The sequence below is a fragment of the Scleropages formosus genome, chromosome 22 (genome assembly GCF_900964775.1).
Source record: "Scleropages formosus chromosome 22, fSclFor1.1, whole genome shotgun sequence".
In the NCBI taxonomy this organism is placed as follows: Eukaryota; Metazoa; Chordata; class Actinopteri; order Osteoglossiformes; family Osteoglossidae; genus Scleropages; species Scleropages formosus.
Genome location: NC_041827.1, coordinates 6,596,686 through 6,618,771, shown reverse-complemented (window position 1 = coordinate 6,618,771; position 22,086 = coordinate 6,596,686). Strand labels below are relative to the sequence as shown.

At 44.7% G+C, this 22,086-nt stretch overlaps 2 protein-coding genes across 6 annotated transcripts in view; both read left to right on the top strand.

Annotated features, from left to right (window-relative positions):
* Positions 1 to 13,841, top strand: part of LOC108918434 (E3 ubiquitin-protein ligase HUWE1-like) — a 48,896-nt gene extending 35,055 nt beyond the window's left edge. For 3 of the 4 annotated variants that reach the window (XM_018725651.2, XM_018725649.2, XM_018725650.2), the window contains exons 60-80: positions 1,426 to 1,636; positions 2,342 to 2,463; positions 2,689 to 2,912; positions 3,039 to 3,433; positions 4,575 to 5,214; positions 5,341 to 5,986; positions 6,111 to 6,362; positions 6,671 to 6,797; positions 7,437 to 7,639; positions 8,161 to 8,399; positions 8,917 to 9,019; positions 9,136 to 9,285; positions 9,619 to 9,864; positions 10,438 to 10,555; positions 10,822 to 10,962; positions 11,264 to 11,551; positions 11,904 to 12,009; positions 12,138 to 12,255; positions 12,349 to 12,530; positions 12,793 to 12,983; positions 13,356 to 13,841. In XM_018725651.2, coding sequence (XP_018581167.2) covers positions 1,426 to 1,636; positions 2,342 to 2,463; positions 2,689 to 2,912; positions 3,039 to 3,433; positions 4,575 to 5,214; positions 5,341 to 5,986; positions 6,111 to 6,362; positions 6,671 to 6,797; positions 7,437 to 7,639; positions 8,161 to 8,399; positions 8,917 to 9,019; positions 9,136 to 9,285; positions 9,619 to 9,864; positions 10,438 to 10,555; positions 10,822 to 10,962; positions 11,264 to 11,551; positions 11,904 to 12,009; positions 12,138 to 12,255; positions 12,349 to 12,530; positions 12,793 to 12,983; positions 13,356 to 13,458 — 4,805 coding nt within the window. In that variant the 3' untranslated portion in view covers positions 13,459 to 13,841. The remainder of the gene's footprint in view (positions 1 to 1,425; positions 1,637 to 2,341; positions 2,464 to 2,688; positions 2,913 to 3,038; positions 3,434 to 4,574; positions 5,215 to 5,340; positions 5,987 to 6,110; positions 6,363 to 6,670; positions 6,798 to 7,436; positions 7,640 to 8,160; positions 8,400 to 8,916; positions 9,020 to 9,135; positions 9,286 to 9,618; positions 9,865 to 10,437; positions 10,556 to 10,821; positions 10,963 to 11,263; positions 11,552 to 11,903; positions 12,010 to 12,137; positions 12,256 to 12,348; positions 12,531 to 12,792; positions 12,984 to 13,355) is intronic. The other variant, XM_018725652.2, reaches the window with a different exon arrangement.
* Positions 13,842 to 16,325: 2,484 nt separating this feature from the next.
* On the top strand, positions 16,326 to 20,906 carry hsd17b10 (hydroxysteroid (17-beta) dehydrogenase 10). Of its 2 annotated transcripts, none has more exons than XM_018725438.2 (6): positions 16,326 to 16,412; positions 16,892 to 17,056; positions 17,197 to 17,361; positions 17,633 to 17,761; positions 17,994 to 18,102; positions 20,100 to 20,903. In XM_018725438.2, exons 1-6 carry the CDS (start codon positions 16,389 to 16,391, stop codon positions 20,288 to 20,290), a joined length of 783 nt encoding a protein of 260 aa, XP_018580954.2. In that variant the 5' UTR covers positions 16,326 to 16,388; the 3' UTR covers positions 20,291 to 20,903. The 2 variants fall into 2 exon arrangements, with proteins under 2 accessions (XP_018580954.2, XP_018580955.2); XM_018725439.2 differs by having other exon boundaries at positions 16,353 to 16,477; positions 20,100 to 20,906.
* Positions 20,907 to 22,086: the final 1,180 nt, after the last annotated feature.

The window sequence follows — 22,086 nt, the reverse complement described above, 5'->3', positions numbered from 1 at the left end:
GTACAATACTGATTACTTGTTTAACATTTATAATTAGTTACTGTATTTAGTAGATTTAAATGTTTGTATATGGCTTATTTCATCTCTTTTTGGAGTTAAGCATTCTGCACCTTGAGCTGTTTATTCTTAAAATTTGGGCTGGAAATCTGTTCATAACAAATTGTTCATATGTTAGCAGCTACAGCACAATCAATGATTTGATTAACAGCAACAGTGCAATCAATGACTTTATTGATACAGATTAATCCCTCAATTTATTTGTTAGGTTATGAAAAAGGGGTTAAAAACAATATATAGCCATAACAAATTAAACATTTGCTTTAATGGATTATTCATGAACATCTCATACAATGCAGTGTCTGTATCCCCCTATACTGGAAAGTGGCATGAGGCAGGATGCAATATCAGAGATGCAAGTGTATTATCTTTTATTCACAGAAAGCAACATTAATGTTGTCTCCTTTAAAATGACATCTACAACCTCTTATTCAGTGTGTTGTTCTCTGCTTTATACATGTGGCACAGTGCTGTGCTCTTCCTGTGCATCAGGTGACACAGGAGAATGAAATGGTGGAGTAGAGAGAGTAAGCTGCAATGTGATTAGAGGATCACATGGGATGAATGCATTGCAAAGCATTTTGCCTCAAATACCAGTTGTGTGTCTGCAATTTAGAACTGGCCATGTGGATGGAACCAATTTATCACAAACATGGTGGTCACCATCTGGTCACTGCTTCCAATCAGAAAGTGTAATTATAGATATGTACCTATTTGCCTGGATAGCATCTGTAAATGTTTCAGATATTGCATATTTAATATAGCCGAATAAAATGGGTGCCTTACTCCTCTCCTCACAGTGCTGTTTAAGTTTCTATGAAGTACATCATGCTGAAAATAATGATGTTCAGAAATGCAGGCCTTTTTTTCCCTCTGCTACAGAGAAATTTAAAAAAATAGAACACTGAAGACAGTTCCATTCAAATAAATGAATCCTGAAATGTTTGTATCAAAATTGAAGTCAGGTATTCATAACAAGGGTGGCTGGTAGCATCATGATTCGAGCAGCTGCCTTTGGCTCAGAAGGTTGCTGGTTTAATCCCTGCCTCCAGCTGTAGTGCCCCTGATCAAGGTGCTTACCCTGCAACTCCTCCACTACCTTCACTTGGCTGTGTGCTTGGGAACCTAGTAGTGGCCCTGCAGTGGACTGGCATCCCGTCCAGGGTGTGCCCTTCAGCCTTGCGCCTAATGCCTCCAGGATAGGCTCCCGCTTGCCTCGGGACAAGCGGTTATTGAAATTGGTTGGTTGGTTTGTATTCATAACAAGAGGTACACATGTACATTTTTACTACCAGTGTTTAGTGCCCATTCTTGTGTGTTGCCATCCCCCCTTTCCAACCCATAGTGTCCCATTTTTTGCTGTTCCAGCTTCCCTGAGTCCAGAACAAGTGGAGAGTTCAGAACCTCTAACAGTGGGAGTGTCACAGGTTGAGGGCTCACCTATGGACACCAGCAGTCCTACATTTGCTGCGCAAGACGATTCTTCCCTAAACCCAGCCCCACACAGTCAGCCCCCGCAAGAGCTACTAGTGAACACAGACAGTGCTCAGACAGACAGGCCAGCAGAGGAAGATACGGGGTGAGTGTTACAAGTAAATTCTAACAAACTGGCTGCTCATATTATGAATAGTTTGTTTTAAATTTTCAAAGTTAATTGTTTTTAAGTTGGTCCCCCTCAAAAAAAAAAAAAAGCTTTTTCTCTTTCACTTATAAAACAAAGCACACCTTAACAAAACAGTGATTTGAGCCTGCCTTGAAATGGCTTTCTTAGATATTGCTTAAAACTTGTGCCTGGTGTAAGTATTGAGCATTTGAATGTTGTATGGATTTATGGGACAAACTGGTTAACAGTCAGCACTGAATAGGGGATTGTGAAGGTTTTTTTTTTTTTTTTCCCCTTAATAAACATCTCCTGCAAATAAATTGAGGGGCATCTCTATTATTAATTTTACAAATAGTATTTTTAAGATGAGGAGCCTCTATATAATAAACTATTGCAACCAGTACGTTTACAAAACTTTCTGCAGAGGAGTACCCCATGGAAGCGTTGTGTTTATACAGTATAGACCATAGGTGTTTGGGCACTGTCACCATTTTTGTTGTTTTGTCTCTCTGTTCCAACACATTGGATTTTAAATTAGACGATGACTGTGAGGTTAAAGTGCAGATTGTCAGCATAGTAGTACCACATAGTGCCCCATTTTAAGGGATCAGTTGTATGTTGTGTACAATGTTGTTTTGTTTGTTGTGAATTAGTGGGTGGTTTGTTCATTCCTCCTCCTAGCTCTGCACCTGTCTCCTCGCCGGGTGAGGGCACGCCCCCTGATGACAGCGCTGCAATGTCTCAGACAAGCCAAGAGGAGCCCCTCCCTTCCACCAGCAATGAGGAGGAGGACCCCTTGGCAGGTGAATTTTGGTTCATTGGCAGGAAGGATTTTTTTTTTTTTTTTTTTAAAAATAGATATATATAAACTGATACCAGTATTGTTTTATTAGGTGGTGTTCTTGTCCACTTATTCTTGTCTGCATTATTTTCTCACTGACCTGTTCATAATGTTTCTCAACTACATTCTTTTAAATGGTCCTTCACTCTGTTTGGAATGTTCCTTCCTATCTGTCTCTACACCACAGGTATTAGTCTTCCAGAGGGAGTGGACCCTTCCTTTTTGGCAGCCCTCCCTGAAGATATCCGTCGCGAGGTTCTCCAAAACCAGCTTGGCATTCGCCCTCCCTCTCGCCCCCCTGCTGCCCCATCCCTTCCCTCCACCACAGCCCCAGTGCTGGGAGGTGTTCCAGGGGTCTCAGAGGTCAGCCCTGAGTTCCTAGCTGCTCTGCCACCTGCCATTCAGGAAGAGGTGAGTAACAAGTGTTAAGGACTTGGGTAGATGAAGGCTTCAGTGCTTTATTTCACTTGCTCGATAGCGCTGTTTTTCAGGGCACCTTTTTTTATCCAGTGTTTATACTTTCCCTTCAATCCCCAGGTCCTGGCCCAGCAACGTGCAGAGCAACAGCGACGGGAGCTGTCTCAGCAGCCCACGCAGGGTGACCAGCCCCTAGATCCTGTAACCTTCATCCAAACACTGCCGTCCGAGCTGCGTCGCAGCGTGCTGGAGGATATGGAGGACAGTGTGTTAGCGGTCATGCCCCCAGACATAGCTGCTGAGGCAGCTGCGTTGCGCCGTGAGCAAGAGGCCCGCCAGCGCCAGCTGATGCACGAGAGGCTCTTTGGTCACAGCTCATCCTCTGCCCTCTCTGCTATCCTGCGCTCTCCTGCCTTTACCAGCCGACTGGGGGGCAATCGCGGTGTGCAGTATACTCGCTTGGCTGTGCAGAGGGGTGGCGCATTGCAGATGGGTGGAGCTGCCAGCATCAGCCGGTGAGTCAGTTATTGGTGCTTGGAATCAAAGGGTAACTGTCCATCTACAGTGAAAATAATGCATTGATCAGTCACCGTATTCAGTTTTTCCACACCTTACAAAGGTCATGCATTCCTTACACAGACTTTGTAACTAACACGGACATAATTATAAATTTTTATGCATTCCTGAGCCCCAAACTTGAATCATATATGACTAAATATAACCATAGTTACTTCAGTAAAGTTATTCTATCTTAACTTAGCAACACAACTTCCCTTCTGTCCAGTGGCGCAGTGGGTTGGGTCCTGCTCTCCGGTGGGTCTGGGGTTCGAGTCCCGCTTGGGGTGCCTTGTGACAGACTGGCGTCCCGTCCTGGGTGTGTCCCCTCCCCCTCAGCTTTGCGCCCTCTGTTGCCAGTTTAGGTTCCGGTTCTCTGCGACCCCGCTCGGGACAAGCAGTTTCAGACTCTGCGTGTGCGTGCACGCGCGCAACTTACCCTGTAATACTGTATGGCTGTCTACTCATCCTAATCCTTCTCTTTCATAGCCATTTTTCAGTTAAACAGTAACAAATACTTGCATGTGTTACTCAATGTTTTTGTATTAATGCAAAAAAACTGCAGTAAAGACAAAAGAAATCGGTGAAAATTATGCATATGAATTTACCCTCAGCAACAAGTAGACATGGTGTTTCTCAGTTCCTGGGCTCTGTGATTATATTCGGGTTCAATATTGTTCATTCCCGGGAGTTTGCCCGTTCTCCTCGTGTTCATGTTGGTTTCCTCCCAATGATAAGTTTCAAGCGAATTGTTGACTAAATTGCCCCATTTTCTATGCCTGCGTGTCAGCTAAATACATACACAAGTTATTGTCAGTTTGGAGAAAAGCAATTGCTAAATAAATGTATCTACTGACACTAGCCTGTCAGTAGACTGAAAATCCAAGTCTAGTCTGAAAAATCCCAATTTGGTCCTTGTAAATGTGAAGAAATGTCTCAGCTGAAGTAGGGATGTTAAATAACTTTCCTCCTAAAGTTAAATTTACATAACTGGAATGGGCTTGTCTTTGGACATGATTGTATGTGGTTCAGGTAAATGCTAGAGCATATGGTGTCAGCGTCTGTATGGACATAAACCCCTCTGCTTCTTTGTACTTGTAGTCCATCCAGCTCCAGCATGGACTCTTTGCTGAGGCTGCGTGGACGGCTGCTGCTGGACCATGAAGCGCTGTCCTGCCTTCTGGTGCTGCTGTTTGTGGACGAACCCAAATTGAACACCAGCCGACTACACCGTGTGCTCCGCAATCTCTGCTATCATTCACAAACACGCAGCTGGGTTATCCGCAGTCTGCTGTCCATCCTGCAGCGCAGCAGTGAGAGTGAATTGTGTCTCGAGACTGCTCGATCAGATGACATGCGGGGCAAGCGCACGGTAACCTCGTGCGGAGCCAAGGGTTCCTCCCTGTCGTCCTCACCTGCTCCACTCTCCTCCGCTGCCTCACTGGACTTGCTGAACCGTGTAGAAGCTCGCAGCTCTAGCCAGCTTTCATGGCTCTCTGTCTCCATGGATGCAGCACTGGGATGCCGCACAAACATTTTCCAAATCCAAAGGGCCACAGGTCGCAAGCACATAGACCGGCATTCAGCAAGTGCTGTGTCAGGGCCAGGTGGTGGGGTTTCTGGAGCTGGTGGAGGGGGTTCATCCAGTGCTGGAGGAGTTGGCTCCACAGTGCATATTCATCCACAGGCTGCTCCTGTTGTGTGTCGCCATGTCCTAGACACCCTCATCCAGCTGGCCAAGGTCGGTGGACTTAGTGTTGTAGACAATTTCATTATGTTTATTCTTTTAGGGTTAAAGTGTTAAATTTATTCACAAACGTGCGGCAATATTGAGTGTGTACCATCATTTCTTTCTGAAACTTTCCAGGTCTTCCCCAGCCATTTCACACAACAGCGAGGTAAAGACACCTTGTCCACTTCCTCTTCAGACCTTGATTCACGCCTATGTGGGGGGGCAGGTGAGACAGGTGGTGGGAGTACCAAATCCCTGCCTACCTCGCAGGCTGTAACTGCAACGGCAGTCCCTTCTGCTACCAGTAACACGTCTGGAAGTGTCGCTTCTCATTCTTCAATCACGCCACAGTCTCTGGGGATCTCTACTGACTTTTGGGACTTGCTGGTCAAGTTGGATAACATGAATGTGAGCCGCAAGGGCAAGGCCTCAATGAAGACCGTCCCGCTAGGGGGTGCTGCTGAGGTGGAGGGGGCCCATGGCAGCCTGGAAGCCTCTCCTCTGGGACAGCTGATGAACATGCTCTCCCATCCAGTCATTCGACGTAGCTCTCTGCTCACAGAGAAACTGTTACGGCTACTCTCGCTCATCTCAATTGCACTGCCTGACAACAAGGCTGCAGAGACTCCTCCTGGTCAGGGTGTAGTGGGATCGGGCACAGTGTCGAGTGCACCTGTGTTAGCTGCTGCTCATGCCGTAGCTACTGGGGCCACCACGCAGGCACTTCCCCCCACGACATCAGCAGCTGTCTCTGCTGCTGCTGCCACAATAACATCCATGGGTAAGAGCTTTGAGTTTCAGGAAGTCAATCCTGTGATCCGCTGCATATTGCAGGAGTAGCTTTTAAAAAGTTGTGCTTGTGGTTCTTGGGTCTTCTCACCCACTGTCATACTCTTGTCTTTCAGCTGGCAGACAGAAGGCAGTAGCTTGCAGCCCAGAAAACGAGAACAAATTGGCCTCCAGTGGCTTGACAGAGAAGCAACTGCAGCTGTCAGTGGAGGTGCTAACATCACATTCTTGCTCAGAGGAGGGTCTGGAGGATGCTGCAAACATCTTGCTGCAGCTGTCTCGGGGGGATGCATCCACTCGGGATACGGTGCTTCGGCTACTGCTCACTGGAGCCCGACACCTGGGCTACACACTTTGCAAGCAGATTGGTTAGTCTACCACATTCATTTCTTATTTTCTACTGTTGAATACCTTTCTCTGCACTTTGATTTACTATGAATATATATTTGTGCAGTAGGTCAGCTTTAAAGGAATAAATGTAATTCAGATAAATTATGTGCATCAGGTAGTGTGGCAGTCAAGGCTGCTGTCTTGAAACCTTCAGACTGAAGACCACTACGCTCCCTGCTGCCCACAGTTTATTTTTAGTATGCATCTGCATGATTACGGTGTCCCTTAGGTGATTATTTCCACCTGTGCCTATTTCTTACCATTTCTCCTTCTCTTGTCCTGATAGGCACCCTCCTGGCAGAGCTACGAGAGTACAACTTGGAGCAGCAGAGGAGAGCCCAGGCTGATTCCCCGGATGCCACGCCAGATGATCCTTCATATTCTACTAAGCACAAAGGCAAGATAACCAGCAGGTGAGTAGAGACTGGAGAAGAAACTATTTATCTAGGAGGACATACATTAAGTTGTGATTTAAAAAAAAAAAAAAAAAAAACTTGTCATTTCATAATGAAATGATTTACAGTATTAACTATACAAATTATTCCAACACTTTTTAATGTTTGAGGGGGTTGAATTCATTTGTTCCAAGCCCAGGTTCATCCCAGGATTACCCTGAAGTAGTACTGAATTAATAAGGAAAAATAGTGCAACACATTTTTTTTTTTTTCTGATTTGTCAAGAAAAATTTTAGGTCTACATTTGCAATGACAAATTTATTCTATGTTTAGTATTTTTTATTCTACTTTTTTAATTTTGATGAATCCACAAATTAGTTTTCCTGTGTTTATAGGGCAATGGTGAGCTTTTCACAGAAATTTCATTCATGAAGGGTCTAGCACACAAATATATTAAAGACTTTTTGAAGATTTTGTAAGATTTTATAAAGTTATCTTACTATAATACCAATTAAGGATAAGTGGTATTAATGATCTTAGACCACATATGTGAAAAAACCCATATATCAGGAGAGATGAGTATAAACCATACCCGTCTCTGTTTCCACATAACTGTACACTCTCTCAATCACCTTCCCCATGCTGGTTGGGGTGCAGGTTCGACGGGGCGGAGAGTGTGGTGATCGTGGCCACTCAAAAACGTACACTGGGTGGCAGGGAGCTGCAGCTGCCATCTATGAGCTCCCTGACTTCCAAAACATCCACGCAGAAGTTTTTCCTGCGTGTGCTGCAGGTGATAATCCAATTGCGCGAGGACACAAGACGCGCCAACAAGAAGGCCAAGCAGACTCGTCGTCTAGGTGAGGATACCACATCTGCTCTATACATTGTGGGCCTTTCCAGTAGGCGCTTCACACCTTATTGTATTTCATACACTGAGTGGACTTTCTCAAAAAAAAGTTGTGTGTTAAGTGACTTACCAAGTGAAGATGATTAAACAGCACTCACTGCTGTACTTTGTTGCAGAAAGTTAGAATCACACTAGATACACACTAGATAATACAGCAAAAAGTTATATTAAGGAAACAAGCAATGGAGTAAAGACCATCCCGTTTCCCTCCTATTTCTGTCTAAGTGGTTAAACAGTCCTTTGAGACTTAGGGAGAAATGGATATATGCTGGGAAGGAGAATGTTCACATAATTGCTCGTCACTGACCTGTGAACAGCTGCTGCTCACTAACTGACCTAACTTAGTGTCTTGGTAATTCAGGCTGTTACAGTTAGCTACATCATGAGAGCCTTCATTTCAGTACTAAGGGCTGAGATATAAAAAAGTGTTTTTGGTCCACACTGCACCACTGGCAATCCTTGTCCCAACAGGCACCTCGAGCCTGGGCTCGGCAAACAGCATCCAAGCTGCAGTGCGTCAGTTGGAGGCTGAAGCGGACGCCATAATCCAGATGGTGAGGGAAGGGCAGCGGGCTCGCCGGCAGCAGGCACCCCCTGCAACCACCACCTCTTCCTCCACTGCTGCTGGCACCTCTTCCATGGCAGTGCCCCATGCCACTGCTGTTGCCCCAGTCAGCGTTCCCCCTGCCAGCACGGCCAGCGCTGCCACGGTTAGCATGGACCGAGTACTCATACTGATACTGACATGACTGCTCACACGTGAACACTGGGCATAGAGAAAGAGACAGCTGCCCTTAAACACCCCAAATGTATTTGCATTGCCACAATGCAAGCTGTAAGTAATACTGCTGTTGACAACCTTATTTTCAGCTCTTCCATAGTAGTACACACACATTTATTCTATACACTAGTACTGTCCTGCTCTGACTAACGCCATGGCATACTGAGAGCCTAAAGTTTGGAAGCTGCTTCCCTCCATCTCGCTTCTGTTTTTGTTTTCTCTATGGTTTTCCTTGCTTTGAGCTGTCACATTCCATTCCAGCTTGCATCTCTTTTCATCTTGGCTTTCTTGTTTGCATGGCAGTCAGCTCCCTTTTATTCCATAGTCATTGGATATATGCTAAAATATTTTTTCCTCTAACTTACTGTTTTTCTTCCCTTTCCTGTCTACCCTGTGGTATTTTCCCCTTTCCATTTCTGAATATCCTATTTATTTCTCCCTCACAGTCAGAACCTCCCTCGGTATCAGAAGCCCCCCCAGCCCAGAGAGATGACTCACCAATGGATGTAGATCAGACCTCTCCTGTTGGCCAGGAGCCCCAGCCATCGGGTAAGATGTAATTTAATCCATATTGATGTGATCAGTTATTACCTGTAGGGTCAGCAGCCCTTGGATTTTAAGTAGAATTGTATTATTTAGTTCATTTCCGTTTCCTGTTTCCATAGATGGGGAGAGCAATAGCCAGTCAGAACGTGAGGAAAAGGTGCCTGATTTACCACTCTTGAGTGAACAGCTGCTATTGGATGAATTGTGGGACATGCTTGGAGAATGTTTAAAAGAACTTGAAGAGTCACATGACCAACATGCGGTACTGGGTAAGTCAGGATACTCTGTGAATCCCTTCCCCCAACTGTGTGTGGCATTTATAATGTGATTTCTAGCATTTTGTATTTTTTCCTGTATGTGTGACTAGTGGAGGAAATTAGATTTTCTCTATTACAGCATACATGGTATCTTTAATGGTGATTGTAAAAAATTTTAATAGTATAAAACTTGTAAAAACTTGCTTCAAAACTGATATGAACCAATATGAATTGTCTGCATACCTATGTAGTAGTTGCAACTGCATTATTAATATCCAGTTTTCTGACCCTGCTCTCTGGGTTTATGTTCATCCTTTTTCCTTGGTGTTCCACTATCATCACTAGTGCTCCAGCCAGCAGTGGAGGCCTTCTTTCTGGTGCATGCCACAGAACGAGAGAGCAAACCCCAGGTGCGGGACACACGGGAAAACCAGCTGTCTCACATCAAAGATGAACCTCCTCCCCTGTCACCGGCACCCCTCACACCTGCCACACCATCCTCCCTGGACCCTTTCTTTTCCCGCGAGCCCTCCTCTATGCACATCTCTGCCAACCTGCCTCCTGACACGCAGAAGTTCCTGCGCTTTGCTGGTGAGTCTAATGGACTGAAAGTGATATCTGAATATGGTAAATCTGACTAAATGGAAACAAATCCTCTCTTTATATACTATTAGACATGTAAACCGCTTTGCATGCACACGTGTTTATCATTGTGGAGAATCTCACATTGATCATAATGCAAGAAATTATTCCCAGCTTCACCTCAGTGAAACTGAAAAAGTTAAATTTGGAGGCAAGTTTTTTTTAAGACTATTACAGTCATGTCCCCACTTTTTTTTTTTTTTTTTTTTTGGGGTGGAGGGAGTCTTACAGTTGTCACAATGGGTTTTTCCCCCTCCTTGTCACTTCCATGTTATAAAACACGATTTGTAACATGCACACTTGTACATAGTTGCCTGACTTTGTGTTGACTCCTGTGTTGATCATCATCTCAACAAAACTGAAAAATCTATGAAAGTTGGCTTATGATGTTGGTTGTTAATGTTGTGGAAAAACTGAGGAAAATCCATTTTTTAATGTTAGAAGAACTGTGTGAAGAAATGTTCCTCGTTATCCCCATAAGATTAGGAAAGCCTACAGTAAGTGTGTCCTCCTCTCTGACAGAGACTCACCGCACTGTGTTGAACCAGATTCTGCGCCAGTCCACCACACATCTGGCAGATGGACCCTTTGCTGTGCTTGTGGACTACATCCGCATCCTAGACTTTGACATCAAGCGGAAGTATGATTCCAGCAGCGCCTTAAAAGAGCTCCTCTTTTAGTCTTTCCAATGGCCTTTCAACTTCACTTATTCTGATTTATGGTAGCATTTCAAATCAATGAGGGATTGAGTGGATGCTGTCCATATAATATTTAACATCTTAAAAGTAACTTCTGTTGGCTTCCTACAAAATTCCAATGAGTTCTTGACACAGCTGGTAGTTTTTAAATGTTGCTGTGTTGGTGGGATGGGCACGAGAACATTCATGTCACTCTTCTCCTGGTCAGGTATTTCCGTCAGGAACTGGAACGTCTAGATGAGGGCTTGAGGAAGGAGGACATGGCCGTACATGTGCGTAGGGACCATGTGTTTGAGGACTCCTACCGAGAGCTGCATCGCAAAAGCCCAGAAGAGATGAAGAACAGACTGTGAGTTTCCTCATACAGTTCCACTTTAACACATTGTGGCTTGAATAAAGGCTTTTCACACAGAGGGATACACATAAATATTCCATATTATCTCCACAGACTAGACAAGAGTGCTACATTGGTGTAACCTTAACTAGGTTTGATTGTTCCATGAGGTTTTCAAATTAGCACTTTGCTTGCATCCGAGGCAAGAATAATCTTTTGTCAGTCTTGCTTGATCTTAGCTCCTTTTCTGTGTTCAGTAGCAGCAACAATTGAATGTGAAACCTTTGTAAATTCTTGCTCTCCCTGTTTCTCCCAGCTACATAGTGTTTGAAGGAGAGGAGGGCCAAGATGCTGGTGGCCTGCTGCGTGAGTGGTACATGATCATCTCCAGGGAGATGTTCAACCCCATGTATGCCCTGTTTCGCACCTCCCCTGGGGACAGGGTCACCTACACCATCAACCCTTCTTCTCACTGCAACCCTAACCATCTCAGCTACTTCAAATTTGTGGGGCGCGTGGTGGCCAAGGCCGTGTATGACAACCGGCTGCTGGAGTGCTACTTCACACGCAGCTTCTACAAGCACATCCTGGGGAAGAGTGTCAGGTACCTAAAGGCACTAGGAGTGAGCTTAGTCCTATCTTTGCTGCTCTCAAGTCCCCGTCTCTGAATCAAAGCAGAGGAGCTGATAATTTTCGTCTTGAATAAGTATCCGAGCATGGGTAATTCAGGACTTCGCTGTTTTAAATTCTTACAAATTTTGTTTTAGTTCCCAGTGATTTATGTGTGTATTTTTGGCAGAACAATTGTATTGAATTAAACACCGAAGTTGAGTTACAGCATTCACAAGAACCCCTACAGCTGCACCTATGCTGTAATCCTTTCTTTATGGACTAAGCCAAAGAGACTAGTGACATGGTGTCTTTTTCTAATTTCTGTCTTTGTCCTTTTTCCCCAGGTACACAGACATGGAAAGTGAGGACTATCACTTCTATCAGGGCCTCGTTTACCTGCTTGAGAATGATGTGTCTACACTAGGCTATGAACTGACATTCAGCACGGAGGTACAGCTCCTACTGTGTTCACCTCTTACCTCAATATTCAGTCACTACAACTGTTGACATATTTCTGGAATGGTCTTTGAATGAGTACTGGAAAGGTCACTATTCATTCTTCTTCCATGTCCTCTCAGGTTCAGGAATTTGGAGTTTGTGAAGTTAGAGACCTTAAACCTAATGGAGCCAACATCCTAGTAACAGAGGAAAACAAGAAGGAGTATGTGCACCTGGTCTGTCAGATGAAGATGACTGGTGAGACCATTGTGATGCATTGTTCTGAAGCCTGCCCTGACTCTTGCACTCTGTCCCCAGGATGTTTCAACAGCACTTTTCTCTTCTTTAAAGGTGCTATTCGGAAACAGTTGGCAGCCTTTCTCGAGGGTTTCTATGAGATAATCCCAAAGAGGCTGATATCCATCTTCACTGAGCAGGAGCTGGAGCTGCTCATATCTGGCCTACCCACAATCGACATTGATGATCTCAAAGCCAACACGGAGTACCACAAGTACCAGTCCAGCTCTATACAGGTATGCAATTGAAAGCACACTGACAGCACGTGGTACTGAGATATGGAGGTGACATCCTTACAGGACTTAAAATTCTAGTCTTAACCTTTAAAAACTAACACCAAAGTTTCCCAGCATCATGTTCAAACCCCACCAAGACCAAGAAAATATTTCTGATGAATTTCCTAAATAAGCCTAAGCAACAGTAAAAATGGGTTGCCTGTTATAGTTTAGTGTGAATGTGTAGGAGCCATGGGACTTCTCTCTGTTCACACCACCTCAGATCCAGTGGTTCTGGCGGGCTTTACGGTCGTTTGACCAAGCAGACCGGGCCAAGTTCCTGCAGTTTGTGACAGGCACATCGAAGGTTCCACTGCAAGGCTTTGCTGCACTGGAGGGGATGAATGGCATCCAGAAGTTCCAGATCCACCGCGATGACCGTTCCACTGACCGGTTACCCTCTGCTCACACTTGGTAAGTGTTGGTGGCCCCCTCTCAAGTCCATTTTGTGTATACATTAAAGGTAATAGTTCCCCCCCCTTTTGCTCACTTGACTAAATCCGCTTTGACCTTTTTAATCTCATACTGTGCTCTGGACTCATTTAGTTCCTGACGGTCATGTCGTAGAGGTCAAGATATGTTTTAATTTTGATAGGTGGTACAGTCAAATACTAACAGTGACTGCTTTGTGACTTTGTTGTGCTTGCAAGTTGTCAGCATCTTTGTTACGTGTAATGGCATAATAGCTTTATTGTAACTACAGCAGTCAGGTGGAAACCGGTCTTAACTTATTGACCACATATAACAGCCATGCAGTTGATCCGCTTCCTTTTCTCTCTTTCGCAGCTTTAACCAACTAGACCTACCTGCATATGAGAGCTACGAGAAGTTGAGACACATGCTGCTGTTGGCCATTCAGGAGTGCTCAGAAGGCTTTGGTCTGGCCTAGATACTGATGCCACACAAGTGAAATGTGTGCGCGCGCACATATACACGCGTTGGCCCTGATGCAGTCCGTGGACACCACTATAGAACTTTGAACTGGTGCAGACAGATGGTCCTCCACACTGTGCAAATAGAGTGAACCAAACACTGATAGAGGTGGGCGTGAACATAGCGGGAGTGCTGACGAGCGGAAACGAACTGTTTTGTTTCATATGATATGAAGAGAGCTTTGTACGTAAGCCAAACAGAGTTGTTCACACACACATACTGACAAAATAACTATTCCTGTGCAAGCTTCTGTGCTTTGCTCTCCTTAACCATTTACAATAGGAAATCTCAGAAGAAATGGTCATTAAACCCATCATCTTTTTGTGGTTTTTTTTTTTTTTTTTTGGTACCGCGCAACAGGTTTGGGAGAATTTATGAATTGCTCTTTTTCAAGCTGTGTGACTTGAGCAAGGAATTGTGTGTGTGTGTGTGTGTGTGTGTGTGTGTGAGAGAGAGTGAGAGATGAAGCTGGTTATAAAAAAAAAAAAAAAACTAGTGTGTTTTGAAGATAAAGAGCCTTTGTTGTAATTATTATATTTTTGTTGAAAATCTGAAATGTCTTGAAGTGACTCTACTAGCCTTGAAAATGGTGGGGATTAGGGGAATTCAGTTGATTTTAACTATTAAAGAAATGGAATGACTGTGTGAGTATAAGATTTCATTGGAGTTGCTTTTTTTCTTATTTTTTTAACAAAACATTTGTTTGTGTGGAGGAAGATGTGGAGAGAAAAACTAGAAGGATGCTATGAAGACAAAATCTAAACCTAGCAGAACCAGAGGCTTGGCTGTTGGCTCCTGTTAACCCTGTCAGGAGATTTTACTTCTAGCAGTATATCTGATGGACAAAGATGGGTAGGCAGAAGAGCATGTTAGTGCACTTTTGGGATCTTATTTTCTTGTTTTGGTTCGTAATGAAAAGGTTATGGGGGATCTGTAAAAATACTAAAGCAATGAAATTAATAAAATTAAATGAATTCACTATTACTTTAAGTATGCAGGAATATTATTTAAAATTTGTTTAAACTTTAACCATGTAATTCCAATTCTGATTTAGTAAATACAATCTAATCTTTTCACAGTTCTTGGGGTTTGCTTTTGAGTGGTTCTGGATTTCTAAGTATGTTTAAACCCAAAGAACTTGTAACAATGTATGCAAAGTTCATATGAACATACCAAGAGTGAAGACCAGTTTTATGGGACATGTACATTTACGTTTGCTTTAAAGTGATTTAGCACAACAGAATTAAAACTATTGCATTGCACAATTGCATTATCTTTTATGGTTTATTACAGTTCTGTGTGTACATCATTTTTTTCATTAAATTAAAACCTATGGTGTTTTAATATTCTTTATTTTGCTTGCACCTGTATCCATGGTTACTTACAACATTGGGTTTGTAGACATGTACATTTAACAATTTATAGTTGAGAGTATTAATGATATAAATTTTGGATAAGTACCAAAAATTGATAGATGAATACTCCAAATTATGATAGTCCTGGTTAGGGCTCTACCTTTTGCCCTATATTTCCTGTATGTACATTATTTTGTTAAAGGCCTAAACCAGCAATGAACAGCTGTTAACATTGTTATGCATGCTAATGGCAATGTGTAAAGTGGTAAAAACTGAATCTTTTGGCCTGGGGAAACTTGAAGGTGCATGGTCAGCATCTTGTAGTGAATTAAGTGCCTCATTTGCATTTTTTCCCCATAAATGATTGTGAATCTATTTTCTGTTTATAATTGTGTTTGCCAGATTTACTATACTGACACTAAGACACAAAAAGCAGAATACCTATAGTGAGTATAAAATGAGTATATGTCAGTAAACATAACAATTACAAGGGTACTCCCTGGACAGCTCACCTGCTGTCTGGAACTGACAAAACACCATCAATGATGGCTGGGTTCTTATGACTGCCCACCTAAACTGATTAGGCTGATCAGCCATGGGTCTGCCCTACCAACCTTAGCTTCCATAGACTGTAGTTCTGCTTCACAAAAACACACTGGTCTTACAAAGATTCCCTGTCCCCACATTTGAATGCCCTCAAGCTTGGACAGCCACTGGTACTGGGACCCTCAGACATCTAGAAGGCCAGTTGTCCGGTGTCGTTATCCTCCCCAACCCCCCATCACCCTGGGAGATTTTGTTTTCCTCTCTTCAGCTGCCAGCTGGCTTCTCCCAGTAGTTACTAACTACACACACACTGTCTGAAAGCACTTGTCCCAAGTGGGGTCACAGTGAACTGGAGCCTAACTCAGCAATACAGGGCGCAAGGCTGGGGGGGAGGGGACGCCAGTCCGTCGCAAGGTACCCCAAGCGGGACTCGAACCCCAGACCCACCAGAGAGTGGGACCCGGCCAAACCTGCTGTGCCTCGGCGCCCCCCTAGTTACTATATGTACTATAGCGTAATTGTTGCCATTTGGATTTTCTTTCCCTGAAGCTTTGCTCAGTGCTTTGTCACCTGTGTCACTCACTCTATAAAAATAGAATTGAGCAAAAAGGATTCTTGTGCTTATGAGTCACCATTCATATGTCACTGTAATTTAAAACACAAGTTTCACACAGAGCCCTAAGTGCTGACTTAATGCCCCACGGGGCGGGGAAATGTCATAATGATTAAAGTGACAGCTAACAGTTACGTGTTTATAGTTAATTTTTGTACGAAATCAAGGGACCCGGATTTCCGCTCCCAGTTGCGTTCGTAAGGTGAAGAGTCGGTGCGCGTGGCAGAGCAGTCTTTCTTCTGTAGTTCACTATCGGTCATGGATTTGTCAGGTCTGTAGCATAAGGCGCTTGAGCTCTCATTGTCGATTAGTCTGGTCTAGTAGCTGGCTCCCACCTCGATTGCGTCACGGAGCGGCGAGAAGCGATTCAACATGGCGAATATTCGGAGCATCAAGGTGAGAATGTGAGGGAAGGAAAAAGGGAGGGAGCGTTCGGTGTTACGGACTGCAGCAAAAGAGCGGTTCGTACGATATGGTTTTATTATTCTTACCCTTTTACATCTCAGAGAGCAGCGATCGAAGCACGTAAGTGTGTAAAAGTACCTGCTGATGGCCCCATACTGTGTGTAACATCATGATGATGATGGTTTAATTTTAAAAGAGAGCGGAAGCGGTACATTTTGCACACATCCGTCCGTGCGACATCATAACGTGTGTTCGTTTCTGCTCCTACATTATAGCGACTAATCGCAGCGACAGTAAAACAGATGCGTTTCTTGCCTCCAGTTCCCATGTTGCATTGCGCTCATCGGTCCCCCTTTCCCCCTCTTGCCTTGTCACAAGGCTTGTGTCCTTCGAGTTTGCCCTTCCTTTCCGTTGTAAGTTTACCTCTGCTGCCCTCGCTCGGCACCTCCTCTCTCTCCCCTGCTCCGCAGGGCATGGTGGGGCTCGTGACGGGAGGGGCTTCCGGACTGGGGAGGGCCACGGCGGAGCGCCTGGTGGCCCAGGGTGCCAGCGCCGTGATCCTGGACTTGCCCTCCTCCGACGGCCTTCAGGTGGCCAAGAGTCTGGGAGAGCGCTGCGCCTTCGCGCCGGCCGACGTGAGTCCACGGAGCTGTCCTGCAGCTCCCCGGAGCCTCGGTTTTACGTGGCTGTGGCCCTTGCGGTGGCGGGAACGTGCTTAGACCGAACTCTCCGTAGAACGCGAGACCGTGTGGCGGACCATCTCCATCCCTCCCAGGTGACCTCGGAATCGGACGTGCGCTCCGCCGTGGCTCTGGCGCGGGACAAGTTTGGCCGTCTGGACCTGGCGGTGAACTGCGCCGGGATCGCGGTGGCCGTCAAGACGTACAACTTTAAGAAGGAGCTTCCGCACAGCCTGGAGGACTTCACCAGGGTCATCACCGTGAGTGTTCCTGTGGAGGGAGTAGAGGAAAGCGGGTCGTTGGCGTTCCGTAGTACGCGTCGCTTCCTTCCTGGATGACAACGGGGTCCTTTTCACGTTTCGGGGAGGCTTCCGAAGCGAAAACTCCTTTTCGTGAATTGCTGTCACGTGCGGAGGAGCCGTGCAAAAGCCGCCGTTTAGGTGGATGTTGTGTTCTCCCCTCTGCTCTCGGGCCGGTCATCCAGTGGGGTGCCGCTGGCAGATGTCTGTTCTTGCTCTCCCTGGGGTCCAGGTCAACATTGCAGGCACCTTCAACGTGATCCGCTTGGCAGTGGGAGAGATGGGGAGAAACGAGCCCGATGCTGATGGACACAGGGGCTGCATCGTCAACACCGCTAGTGTGGCTGCATTTGATGGACAAGTAAGGCTGCTCGCAAGTCTCTGTACCTTTGTCAAGCATCACCTGTGTTTTGCGTCCTCTTTCTCTCTTTTCGCCCATCTTGACACACTAACATCGTTGTAACGTGAATTCTAGTATGAAGGTGCTTCCCGAGCAGTGCTGACCACTGTTACACGTGTGGTGTTTATAAGTGGTACATATAACTGATGCTCTTTATGGAAGGTCTCACCCTTTCCTGTCATTTTGCTCACAGGTTGGCCAGGCTGCCTACTCGGCCTCTAAGGGAGCCATAGTTGGAATGACGCTCCCCATCGCTCGCGACCTGGCGCCCATGGGCATCCGCGTGGTCACAATTGCGCCTGGTCAGTCTGTAGGCAGCTTTTCTTCTCTGCACTCATTTGTTCAAGCTGAGCTGGAGCCGTTAACCTTTTGACATTTTCTTAACATCTGCTAAACACTTGCTTAGGTTTCAGATTTGTTGCTAAATGGCAGAAGCCACAAACATTCCCAAAATGTGTCAGAGGCTCGACTCCGTAATTTCGTAAACAGCTAGTCAGTTTAAAAGAGACTACGTCTGAGTTTCCAGGTAATGTCTTGTTAGCAAAAGTTAACGTCGCTACGGTAACTAACATTTGCTGCCAGCCGGGGTCAGGACAACTACAGAAAGTTTATTTCCTTAACTTTACTCAGTCTCTTAAAAGCATGATGATAGGAATTGACCAGGTACTTATCCACTAATAAACCTCACTGTGGATGGCGGTAATGGTATACTGGTCATATAGTACTGTGCAAAAGTTTTAGGCACTTGGGTGGGGGGGGACTGTAAAGTGAGAATGCTTCCAAAAATAATGCTCTTAATTAATAAACTTCCTACAAAGCTTAGTAACCATCCATCGTCAACAACCACTTGGCTGGGTCCTGCTCTCTGGCACGTCTGGAGTTTGAGTCCTGCTTGGGCTGTCTTGTCATGGACTGGCATCCCATCCTGGGTGTGTTCCTTGCGCCCGGTGTTGCCGGGTTAGGCTCCGGTTTGCTGTGACCCTGTTCGGGACAAGCCGTCTCAGGCTGTGTGTGTGTGTGTGTGTGCGTGCATGCGCTTTCTTTCTTTAATGACATACAAAACCCTTACTGTAATACTGCAACTTTTTGCAAAAGGAATGCTTGGAAATATAAAATATGCTCTTTCCCACTGACACTAATGCAGAAAACATTAAATAACCGTCTAAAACAAATATTTTTGTAAAACATTTAAGTGCCTAAGACCTTTGCAGAGTTCTGTATATAGAGATCCAGTTTCCAAGAAACTTGTGCTTGAAACCGTACTGTGGAGTTGGAGTCAGAAGCAGTTATTGGGTTACTGGAGTCTGCGTCGGTAAAAATGTACCGACTCCGACTAAATGTACAGTATATGCTGATGTATAAGTCGATCCGGCGTATAAGTCGACCCCCACAAATTAGAGGTGTAATATAGGTTTAGGCGGGGGTGCGGTGGCGCAGTGGGTTGGACCACTGTTCTGCTCTCCGGTGGGTCTGGGGTTCGAGTCCCGCTTGGGGTGCCTTGCGACGGACTGGCGTCCCATCCTGGGTGTGTCCCCTCCCCCTCTGGCCTTACGCCCTGTGTTACCAGGTAGGCTCTGGTTCCCCGCGACCCCATATGGGACAAGCGGTTCTGAAAATGTGTGTGTGTGTGTGTGTGTGTATAGGTTTAGGCCTATATTCACCGGATAAGTCGACCTCCGAAATAATCTGCAACTTTCGGACCTAGGCTAGGCTTGCGGACTGGTATGCTTACGATTTGGGCGTAGGCTAGACAGCAGAACTCAACAAATAGTCCCATTTCATATAAAATTATAGATGTTGTTTTACTTACTGGAGCCTGTTACGATAGGTTATTTTATTATATGATTAATAAGGTACTCGGAGTGTAAACGTAAACAAAACAGCCTTGTGTAATTTTCTTTTTTGCAGAATGATACAATACCGCAAGCGGTAATGTGATCTGCTGGTTCTCCCGAAATTTGCGTATAAAGAGTAAATAATGACTCCTGAGCAGTGCTGTGGAGTCGGAGTCAGAAGCAAGTATTGGGTTACTGGAGTCGAAGGTTTTGTGTACCGACTCCACAGCCCTGGCATGAAAGCACCTTTAAATTATAAGGAAACCCGGTAACTTATTTTGTTTTGGTAGGTCATTTAGAAGTAGGTTTTTACAGTGATGATCTAGGTCGCATCCCTTTGTCTACACAATTTAAATCTTGGCAACCAAAGCTGACCTTGTGTGTCTGTCTCCCTGGTTTGCCCTGCATTATTGTGTTATCATCTTGCTTCTTGTTACCTCACTGTCTCCGCTTCATTCCGGCAGGTCTTTTCTCCACCCCGCTGCTGGCAGGACTGCCTGAAAAAGTACGCAACTTCTTAGCTCGCCAGGTTCCCTTTCCCTCACGGCTCGGGGACCCAGCAGAGTTTGCCCACCTGGTGACATCATTGGTTGAAAACCCCATGATCAATGGGGAGGTCATTCGACTGGACGGAGCAATTCGCATGCAACCCTAAAAGATCAGGGACGGAGGGAGGGAAGCAGTTGAACAGCCATGATGAACATTAAATATTTCTGACTAAAGTATGAGGATTTAGTTGATCTTTTTTCTGACCTAGCAAATAAAGATTTCCAGTGTTTGTATGAGAGAGTGTGAGTTGTTAAGGCAAAAAGGACAGTAATGGGCATGTGCTTTGGTCTCTCGCTACCATGAAGTGATAAAGAGCTCTAGAAAGTTAGAATGGTTGTGCCCTCTGGCTAGGATTCCTCATTCTCGTACTCTAAAAGTTGTTTTGTGACCAATGGTAAAGTTATGCCTTTCAAACACAGTAAATCTGGTATGTCTTTGATTGTGATTAGTCCAGAATGCTCTTCACTGATGATTGAATTAAGACTTCGCAAGGTGCTGAATCTTAGTTCTGGAATTGTACTTGAATTATGAGATTTTTTTTTACTTTATTGTATGTAGTAACTATGTAAATGAACTGAATTAAAGATCTTGGTAAACGCAGTCCTTTGAACATCTGCAATCTGAGGATTACCAGCTCTTTTTTTAACAAGCTTCTGCACCTGAAACATCTGTTTTCTAATGTTTTTAATTTCATCTGTCCATCCAAGTGCTTATGTGCTCTTCCCCAGTCTTTCCGGTTTGCTTGTTTTTAACAAGGATTTTGTGCACGAGTCTCTTCTTACTTTGTTCCATTTAGATATTGGCTTCGTGTTCTTCACTTTTCATATCCTCTTAATGTTGATTCTCTTTTCACATACTGAGTTGCCGAGTGATGCTCTGAAAGAACAAGCTTCTGGCTCTGGATGAAAGGAAAGGTGAAAACTGGGTTCGTGAAGGCAGCCGGAGGACTCTTGAGTACTAGTGAAAGATGTTTGCCGCTGTCATGCGGAAAGTTAATACCTAGAAAGGATAGATCCTGAGGTCCACTGCAGGGATGGCAGGGACACACTCCTGCCGCTGCCCTACCATCAGGAGATATTCTGGGGTTAAAGGTCCAAAACAGCAGTGATGGGTGGTGTCTCCTGGGTGATGACTCTGCAGCTGGTCCAAAATCACCGTCAGTTTAAGACTTTATTTATGATAGTGTAAATACAGTATATTAATGTTTGTAAAGCTGTTTATATGATTATGGTAGGCATGGCCATTGTATTATTCAAGGTCGGGGCCCTGTGTGAACAGTCCCTGACCCTACAACAACCCTCTGCGCATGGGCACGGCAGCATGGAGTTTGGGCAGAGGGCCAGTCCTGCGCTGTTATCCCTCACCAGTCATCGTTCCTGTAAATAACTGCTGTGTTAATAGTTAAATGTTTATGGTGTTTTTTCCCTTGAAGAACGCAAAGGATCGGGGTTTGAATCCCACCTCCAACTCTAGTACCTTTCATCAAGGTGTTTACACTGAATTGCTCCAGTAAAAATGACCCAGCTGCATAAATGTGCAAATATTTGTATCTTAACACCATGAAATATTTTGGTGAAAAGTATCAGCTAAATTAATAATCACGATGATGAAGCTGCTGAATGTGCTGTTTCAATAATATTAGTGACTATAATTAACAATTGTCGCTGGTTTGAGGTCAAGGTTTATAAGTACAAGTACCATGTACAAAGTACTGTGAAATTCTTGCTTGAATGCTTCTCCCCAGACTATAGACAACATAATAGATAATACTACAAATAAATAAATAACAATAAATAGCCAAAATAATTAAGTGACAATGCAAGTGATGCACTTGGAGAGATGAGTGCAAATTCTAGTTGTTAGAAGTAACAGTGTAACGTCCAGTATTGTTGTTGATATTGC

Excerpts from the sequence above, each read along its gene's own strand:
- hsd17b10 (XM_018725438.2), top strand. The coding sequence starts at position 16,389 with ATGGCGAATATTCGGAGCATCAAG. Across the intron at positions 17,057-17,196 it reads GCGCCTTCGCGCCGGCCGAC|GTGACCTCGGAATCGGACGT; the intron begins GTGAGTCCACGG and ends CATCCCTCCCAG. Across the intron at positions 18,103-20,099 it reads CGTGGTCACAATTGCGCCTG|GTCTTTTCTCCACCCCGCTG; the intron begins GTCAGTCTGTAG and ends TCATTCCGGCAG.